At 44.5% G+C, this 9,803-nt stretch overlaps 1 protein-coding gene across 1 annotated transcript in view; it reads right to left on the bottom strand.

Moving 5' to 3' along the window:
* Positions 1-4,591: 4,591 nt before the first annotated feature.
* Positions 4,592-9,803, bottom strand: part of LOC142887516 (A-type voltage-gated potassium channel KCND3-like) — a 77,397-nt gene continuing 72,185 nt past the window's right edge. The window contains exons 4-6 of the mRNA XM_076025224.1: positions 6,798-6,890; positions 6,145-6,392; positions 4,592-5,134 (exon numbers count right to left, since the gene is read on the bottom strand). Of these exons, the coding sequence (XP_075881339.1) occupies positions 4,888-5,134; positions 6,145-6,392; positions 6,798-6,890 (588 nt within the window). The 3' untranslated portion in view covers positions 4,592-4,887. The remainder of the gene's footprint in view (positions 5,135-6,144; positions 6,393-6,797; positions 6,891-9,803) is intronic.

The following is a 9,803-nucleotide window of genomic DNA, read 5'->3' as shown; positions in this document are numbered from 1 at the left end:
TGGGAGAGCAGAAAGTTTCTTTCCGAAGCGGCAGTTCAGGACAGTCAGAGGCACAAAGTGCAGGAGGAAGTTTGTGTCTTGCAGGAGCTTCCTGGCCACCTTCGCCGCCATCACAGAGGAAACACCTGATCCGCCAGCTGTTGTGTTTTGTTCACGCAGGAAGGAAAAGTCAGTCTGGAAGTTGTTTATCAATTGTATGGATTTGACATTTGCAAAAGGTTGCAAGAATGCCACGTTCACCGCCAGTCGCCAGTCAGCAGCTCAGGCCTGTTGAACATTAGCGCCTGCAGGCAGTAGCAGGGAAGGGGCTGGACCAGGGCTGGGCAAACTTTTTGACTGCCGGGGCAGGAGAGGGGTGCTTTGGTGACCCACCTCATAGGAGGAAAAAATATACCACGGGATATGTAGAAAACATGTGCTTTGATGTCGGTTGAAAACGAACCAAAGCAAAGTTCCAACAAAATCTGTCTTTGAAGCCCCAAATTTAGCTCTTAATTATAACTATTTAGCTCTTTATTGAAATGACTGTTAAAACACTGAAAAAATGGATTAAATACAGCTTTTATGACTTTCTAACTATTAATAGAGTCTCTTCAAGAGTGGCGGGCCAGATTGAAAAGCTCAACAGGCCGCATACGGCCCCAGGGGCAATTTTTACAGGGACAAAATTTAATGCAACACACAAGTTATGAAACAAATAAAGGTTTTCTACCAGTTCATCCAGTTCCCTCCATCACAGCCGTAAACATCCGTCAGGTGTCGTCTGGAAGGCCGGTGGTCATGTGGGGCTTTTTACGATCGGGCCTTATGCCCCTGATGCATCCCAGATGGATAGATGGACTGGGAAGAGACACAAGTGGCTTTAATGAAGGCCCGGAGGCAGAGGCATGCTTTCTGTTTAAAACATAGCCATGAGATGAAAATGCTTTTTTAGGGTGCACGTGTGCACAAAACTTCAGGCCAGGCTAGTTGGATGCCAGAACAAAGAGAGCGACAGAAGGAAATCCTTCCCGCACAACGGAGCTGCTCTCGTCCCACCGTTTGTCTAAGAATGAAAACAATGACCATCGCACACATACACCAATAAAGCTGTCAGTCTTATAAACAGCAATTACTGGACACCGGGCATCTCATATGGACGTTGGCTGTTTTAACACACGGCTGTAATTCGAACAGAAACAACATTAAAGAAAGTCATCGGCCAGATCTGGGTTCTGAGGGAGAAAATGACATAATAGGAACCACTTCCAGATATAAATACAGATTATTAAGTGTTCTTACTGTGTTTGAGTATGTTCTGCCAGGGTGACTCAGTCCATCAGTGGGAGAGGGGTCAGTTTTAACTCGGAAATTGTACTAAATTTTCTCTAAAAGCCAACACTTAGGATAATTACTGCATGAGCGATGGAATAATCAATGCAGCTGTCCACGGAAATTAACGGCACAGCCTCCCTCCAACCGAGCCTTGACAGTGACTTCAAGTTTAAAGTAAGGGGCGCCATCTAGTGGACATTAAAGAGCATGACGACCTGAGATTAATTGTCAGTACCGCCACTGCTGATGTGCTCCAATCACGACTGACGACTGGCCCATACGATCAACAATAACAAACGTTCAAAACAAAACATTTAAAAGTTATTGAGCTTTTTACATCATAGCTAGCACAGCTAGCATAGCCGTGTATCTCATTAGGGGCATTCGTTCTCATAAATATTTCTCAATTCCAATTGAGAAATTCTGAGACATATGGCATTATGTAACGCAGCATCTGTGACGACAAAGAGTGCAGTCAGCATGATTAATTTCATTACCAATAAATCAAAGTGGGCAGACTGCAGAACGCATTATGAGACTGAGCTTATCTTCTGTGTTCTCGATGGACAGCTTACAATGACGTTGCCATTCAGCTGAACACCGCAGCCAGTGACTCAGTGAACCAAAAAAAGGTGTCACTCAATACTTTCAACATTCCCAAAGTCCGCATACAAAGATTTTTTTTTTTAATGCTACTGGATGGTCGCAGCTTGCTCCGCTTTGGCCAGACTGCCATGATATGTGCCGTTTACATGAACCAAAATGTTCTCATGTGTTGAGGTTGTTCCTGGCCCTGACCTGCATGGTTCATGGCTGTGGTGGCTCGTCCTCACCCTGGCGTGGCCTCCCTTCATGGTGTTTCTCCTCCCAGCACTTTAACTCTGGAGATTTTCATTGAAGGGCTCTTGATGTTGGGTGTCATGCTAGAAAATGACATACTGAAAGAAAACAGGCATTAAGCAAAGAGTCCAACAGTTTTTGATTTTATTTCAACCTGTCAAATTCCCTTTTACTGGTTTAGCATTGTTGCTCTGTTAAAGTTATAAACTATAATTAACTGTCTCAAAATGCAGTTAAAATCTAAAACTGATTATTTGTTGGACCACATTTATGTAACAGTGCATTTTGTAATTAGAGTTTCTGAAAAGCTGAAGAATTTAAAACTGCGTAGTAATAATTACATGACTATCCACGTCGTGACACGAGTCAACGTGACAGAAACCTCAGAAACAAAAGTATAAGTCAAATATATGTTCACGTGACTATTTCACCTCAGCATTCATGGCAGGAAGAAAGAAGACACGCTGTTCATGTGACAAATTGTTTTTATCTGACACTTCAAGTTGTTGTAACAAATAAACTGACGGCATCCTGTCAACACGACGAACAAACGGAAGGAGCCCAGTTCAAAAGAATGAAAAGATAAGAAACCACACAAAGAGCAATGCCAAGACTTTTACAAAAGTGATCCCTTACTGCCCCCTACAGACAGATCTTTGTAAAGACACCAAGAGACTACCGTAACAGCAGTGAGGAGTGCTTTGTTGAACAAACACGATACTGCATAAAGTCCTTAGCACGTAAATACTGCATTAATGAGTCAAGTGGCCGAGTGAACACTCATTGTTTGAGATTCAACACTAAAAAAAAAAAAAAAAAAAAAAAAAAAATCTAAAGGGTTTGTCCTTTTTTTTTTTTTTTTAAATAAAAAAACAAAAAACAAAAAATAGCAGCCTAACAAACGTGATAAAACACGGCAACGCAACACAAAGTTTAACATTACAGCAAAACCGGATCTCATTTATGATGACCGTAGTTTCCACGTTCCCAAACATAACAAACACATCATTACACAAATTAACGGTAACACACTTGACAGAGTCACAAAAACTATTTCAAACACCAGTAAACAGTTGAAATGAGAATCGCTGGGCGTCAGGACGGCAAATTATAACGTGTAAATGGTAGACTGAGCCATTAAATAGACTGATTGCTTTGTCAATAATTTTATTTCCTCCTCCAAGTATATTATTTAGTCATGAAGCTAATTCATTAGCGGAAACAATCTTTACTCAGGTCCGAAGCTGTTTGCTACATGACACCCACTGCTCAGCTCAGTGCATCTGCCGGATTCTGTCTCCTCAATTGTCCATGTTCTGACTTTACATGAGAACCATGCCGGACAACTCACATGATCTCAAAAATCCCCAGCTAAAAGCTTTCTTTCCTGCCGTTTGCTCCAAAGCGTGAGTTCCACCAACGTTACACATCAAAAGGGAAAACACACCTACTCACACGGCTGCCTCAGGGACTCAGTGAAGTGAGCTGTTAAAAAAAAAGAGGTTCATTCAGGTCAAGACTCAGGTGGGTGGAACTCAGACACATCTGGATGTGTGTTTTCCTGCACTACATGGAGAGAAAAGGCTCAAAGAGGAAAAACACAAGACGATACTGCTGCACTCGATTGTTCTTTGTCAGATACACTGGTGGCGTGCCAGGGTTCGAAGAACCAAAAGAGGAGCCGGGGTGAGCTACACCATGTCAGTGAAGGTCAAACGTCGAGAAATCTCCAACCGCCATGCATTTGAGGAAAAGTGGAGAAAGCAAAAGAAGTCAAGGATGAACTTCGCCGACGGGCAGGAGACGTGTGTTTCTGTTAGAAAAGTTTTGTAAAGATAGTTTTGCATCGTGAAGAAGGACCTTCACTGGCTGTCAGCTGCACATTCAGTCAGACACTGAACCTCGAGGCAGTAAACAGCAAAATGGTTTCAGTCTCAGACACAAATATTTCCAAAACTATGTACACCCTTTAAAAAACAAACAAACAAACAAACCCCCCGACACAAACACGTAATCATCATCATCAGCATCATCATCATCATCATCATCATCATCATCATCATCATCATCATCATCAGCATCAATCAGAAACACATTCAAAATGCTGAAAAGGAAAGTAGAACATTTTTTTCCCTCAATATATAGATATATTCCATTTTACTCAAAATACTCCGGACAAACAACACGGAACACAAACACTTCAAGCAAACACAGTCGACACTTTTCTTCTTTTCTTCTCCAAACACATTAAACAAAATATAATTTTCACCGTGAACCCACTGATGGACTGAGACGCTGATTTTGCTATGTTTTTTTCTTCTTTTCCAATCTCCCACCCGCCCCGGACCCCCGACAGTTCCATCTGTGAAACATCTGCTCTGCTGTTGGAAATGATTCCTACTGATTCCTACAGCACGCACGCACACACACACACACACACACACACACACACGCGCACACACACAAATGACATGACGAGTGCTCGAATCTCTGCTCGTCTATCTACAACCCCGCAGGTTGACGAGTGCCTCTCATCACTGTCTTGTCTTCCTCTAAAACGCCAATCAGCGACTCCCTCTGGAGATCAGCACTTTCTCCTGATGACCAAAAGTGACAGGACGCGCCGCTGTGTTGTGCCGTAAAGTAGCCGACTTCGCCTCCTCCTTCTCCCCTCATTTCCTCGTCTCCCTCCCCACTCCCGCTGAGTCGAGCTGCGCTGATCAGCCAGCGGAATCACAGAGCCGAGACTTTGACGATGTTGATGGCGGCGGCGGCTGAGCTGGCCGTGGTCTGGATGCTCGGGGTGGCGGGGTGGCCCTGGGGAGGGCCGACGGGCCTCCGCTGCGGGGGTCCGTGGAGGCCGTCGCCGCCGGGGCTCAGGGCCGGCGGTGCCGGGAGGCTGATGATGGCCGTGGTGATGCGGCCGCCTTTGCAGTTTATCCTGCTGCTGTTGTCAGATTTCAGGTTCAGGCTGGATCGGCTGAAAGGGACAAAAAGCACGGACAGGCGGAGAACACGTATCACTTTTCAGTCCAGTCGTTAGGATGGGCATGGTGACGTGACACTTTTGCCTGCAATACGTTTCTGCAGTCTCGCAGGCAAAAGCAGTATAGGATGGACTCATTAGCAGAGTAACAACAGAGTTTTGTCATAAAATGCAACTGAAAAGACAAAAAAGAAGACAGCAAACAAAAAGACTCATCACCTTTATGCAACAATTTCTAGGGCTATTTCTGCCTTCCATATTTGTTTCACTAGTAAAACAGCTCCCTCTAGTGACGTGTTATGAGAACTGTGTATCTGAGAGAATAGAATAGAATAGAATAGAGTAGAATAGAATAGCCTTTATTGTCACTGTAGCAGAAGACACAATGAAATTGCGTGGCAACTCCCTTTGTGCAAACAATATTGAAATAAAAGAAATAAATAAAAATAAAAATACAATATAAGACACAAGTTAGTGTCGTCCAGAGTCAGACAACACAGCACAGGTATATACAAGTATGTACAGGATTTGAGAAAAATTCAAAGAGGTAGATGTGTGTTATTGCACAGTTCAACGCTACAACAGCTCTTAGGTGTTGCAGCGAGACAATGAAAAGCCCGTAAAAGTCCTAGTGATTGTCACAACCCGAAGGATGCAAAATTTGTCCTTCGCGTTTGGCCCATTGTCCGTGAGGGAACGATGGGCAGCAGCAGCAGTGCCGGGTAATCTAACCCCCCAATTCCAACCCCGAATACCGAGTGCCAAGCAGGGATGCAATGTCTACAATTTTTTAAAGTCTTTGGTATGACCCGGCCGGGGATCGAACCCACAACCTACCAGTTTCAGGGCGGACACTCTGCACTCTAAATCCTCTAAAAGCACAATAAAGGAGAAGAACGAGGTGAAGCGATCAAAGAAAGATGCGCTGAAGCGAGAAGAAGAATCAGTGGATGGAAGGAAGACAAAAAGGTAATGTCAGCCCTTTGGTGAGCGCCATGTCTCACCTGGCGATGTGCGTGGGCAGCGGCTCACTGCGCTGGATGTGGATGGCGCTGAGCTCCTGCAGGGGTCCCTGGTGAGTGGGGGGCAGGCTGGCGTTGGGCAGGGGGTTGTTCCTCTTGCCCCTGCGGCCGCAGCAGGTCCCTGCCGAGCTGCCGTGACTGGACACGGAGGGGCTGCGCGACGGGAAGGTCTGCAGCGCCGTATCCAGGCACTTCTGCTCGTACATCTGCTCATCCACGAACTCATGGGCCTGGACGGGGTAGACATGAGGAGATGATGATGATGATGATGATAACCTTTTCCAAATACATGCAGCGAGAGAGATATAGAGATTTTACACAGACTCATTTAGGCCAAAGCTGGTAGTTAAACTTAGAAGGAAAATATTGATCCAGTAGCTGAAGAAACCTCTTGCACTAATAAACTCCATGCAGGTTTGCGTTCACTGTATACCGACAGCACACACACTTCAATAGATTTCAGTCAATCTATTAAGAAAAAAATGATTTACTGAAGCAGGTATTCTAACACATTTCATTTGAGATGCGTATTTCATTCATCTTTTCCTTATTGCATAACAATGTAATTATCAATAGAGGACTGGGAAGAAAGTGTTGCTAACAAAGCCCGCAGTGAGGCGTTCAGGTGCACCCACAGTGGTTTTCTCCAGGCAGTGCAGTAGGTGGTGGTGTTGGCTCTCGAGCAGAGAGAAGGACTTTATCAGCCGGTGTTCCTCCTCTTCCTTATTCTACAAAACACACACACACACACACACACACACACACACACACACACACACACACACACACACACACACACAATAAATTTACTTCATCATCATCATCATCATCATCATCATCATCATCATCACCCTCATCATCCCTTCTCCTCCTCCTCCTCATCATCATCAATCATTTCAGAGGTTTGTGCTGAACTCTATTATTGATGCTCGATGGTGAACTGACCTGTTTTTCCCTCAGTGCCATTTCATTTCTTATGAAAAGCAGGTAGTCAACATCTCCAGGCACCTGCCCACAAACAGCAGCTCACTATCCATCTATTTATTTATTTACATAGCTTACGCTCTTTAGGCTTTTAAACACTGTTATTATGCCTGGTTTGGTTGCCTTTGTCAGGAGACTGAAAAAAGAACCTCCTCTTCCAGGTTATTGAACTAATAAAATATGAATTGTACAAGGGCATCGCAGTCGGTTCCCTTCCCTCCTCTTTAAAGCTAAGTCGGTACCTTTGGGTGCTATGCATTGCTGGAGGACGCTGAGCAGGTATTGATGTACGAAGCCTCGGCAAAGAGGAAAAACTCTCCACAAAATTCTTTAGAGAAAGAAGAAAAAAAGAAAAAAAAAACTCTCGAACATAAGAAACCACTTTTTGCTCTTGCAGCAAGAGCCAGGTCTAAGAAAACTAAGGCTTAGTCTGAAAAACAAAAACTATGAAAACTGAAAAAAAGAATTCCCCTACAGAGCTCATCGTTACACAGAGGGTTTGTGTGGGTGATGATCCAGTCCAAGGACTCACATTCAGATTCCTGACACGGCGACGTGGGCACGAGAAAGCGAGAAACAATAAATAAAATGAAATTAAATAAAATGTTCAAAATATATGAGAAAGAAATATCCTTAATATCTAAAATATGTTTTTTTTTCTCTGTCTGATGGCACATTTGACGAGTGTGTCTATCTCGTGCATCCATCTGGGAGAGAGGAGAAATTAATGTATGTGTGAGTGAATGAGGAGGCACAAAAACAAACCCAAAGAAACAAAACAAAAACTTGGAATGTGATTGGACGAAGCTCATATCTGTCAAGTGAAAAGCAGCCCAGTCGAATTTTTGTAACGGGCAGCTGTAACAGGGAGCGACAGCTTGAGGCTCTTTGTTGGCGTGAAGGTTGGACAGAGTGTTTAAACTCTTGGCGCAGTCGGTCAAATCACACAAAAAAACACCTGACAGGAAGTGGCCGCAGTGCAGTGGCGCTCACACAGTCCTCTCGCTCAACGGTTTCATGTTGGACATCTGCAGACTGAGTCAAAATGTTAATTTCATTTCAGAAAGCTTCTATATAGATTTTTACGACCATCGCCAACTCTACTACTACTACTACTACGAGTACTTCTACTACTACTATTTCTACTATTTCTACTCACCTTTAAAAACAAGGTGTACAAAATGCTTTCTAGAGAAGAAGACTCTTTTTTTTTTTGACTGGGCGGGCCAAGAAAAAGAGGCAAGCAGAATGGAAAACATAAAGATGACGAAGCGAAAGATTACAGGGTGGGAAATAATAGCAGCAGAAGAAAAGAAAAGATTACATCAAGGCAAGTGTGTAAAAGTCATTTCAAAGAGTTTGAGCAACGCTTAATCTCCTCAGCCAGCCTGAAGGAGGAGACGCCTCTTATTTTGAGCCTCGAGCAGAAGTGACCCGGCCAAGAACTCTCAACGTGTTGGCAGTGCAGTTCAGGGCCAGACCCCGCCGGGCTTCCAAAGTGATCGGTTAATTCTTAAAAATCCATCCGAAAACACGCTGCGAGCCGGGAGACGGGAGACTGGAGGCTTAAGTCCGGGTCTGTTCACACCAGTTCGACGTCCAGATGAATCGCAGATGAATTGGTTTGGAGAGGAGCGATTTATCACCGATGCCTGAGAGCGGCGAATTCCAACAGTCCGCCTCTGAGAAGACGAAGGAGGGGATTATTATTTCAAGGTCGGCATGTTGGGAGCAGGGGTTCGATCGTGAAGATGGTGCACAACTAGAAGAAGTGAGTCTGATCCAAAGAGCAACGATTCGCGTCGATAACGGATTCACCGTAGCAGTGGGCAGGGCGTCGAACTCGTTCCTGACACGGAGCTGCAGGAGTAAAGTCACTTCAGCCAATCACAGCAGCGTGCCTGGAGTGAAGGCGGGCTCATTGTGAGTCCAAGTCTGGCTGTCAGACTGATGATATGCTTTGTTCTGCAGTGGTAGGTCGAAAAATGAAACCTATTTGCACTTGACAAATCCTTTCACCGTGTAGGAAATTATTATTCTGGCTGTGCTAGCAGACAGCAGGAACTGGACACAATGTCAATGACAAACCCAGGCGCGGAACTCGGCAGTAGAGCGCAGAGAGAGCAAGGGTCTTGCTCCCAATTAGCTGCCATCTTGCACATCTTCCGTGTTTCTAAGGAAGCCCAGTGTGGACAATCCATTCATATTTAGGGTCAACGCTCACGTCCTCAAATAAGCCAACGAAGAAGAAAGTGGAAGGGGGAACCAAGCAACTGTAGTTCACTTGCAAACTTGGGAGAGGGATGGTGGGTGAAAATGTTCTGCAATCTGAAATGTGACCACTTGGCGTCGCTGTTTCTTCTCAAAATGTCCAAATATTACACACTTAACCTTAAAGGCAAGAAAGCCAACAGTCCAACAGTCGCTGGCGATTTTGCGGACTCCAACCCGATCGATTTTAAATTCACGTGAATCGAAAAAGCGAATAAACAGCAACGTCATTCACCAGCCTGTAAATCCCCTCCCCGTACGTCAAAAATCACCTTAAAGAGGATCGGCAGGTTGCCAGTGCCACTCACCAGAACCCTTTATAAGAGGCTGCCATCACCAAAAGCTGACATATAAAAAGGAAATTAAGATGAATTAAAGCGCTGAAA

The sequence above is a fragment of the Nelusetta ayraudi genome, unplaced genomic scaffold, assembly GCF_046127955.1.
Source record: "Nelusetta ayraudi isolate G7.1 ecotype Tasmania unplaced genomic scaffold, CSIRO-AGI_Nayr_v1 ptg000017l, whole genome shotgun sequence".
In the NCBI taxonomy this organism is placed as follows: domain Eukaryota; kingdom Metazoa; phylum Chordata; class Actinopteri; order Tetraodontiformes; family Monacanthidae; genus Nelusetta; species Nelusetta ayraudi.
Note: the sequence above shows the minus strand (reverse complement) of the source record. Positions and strands in the feature narration are given on the sequence as shown.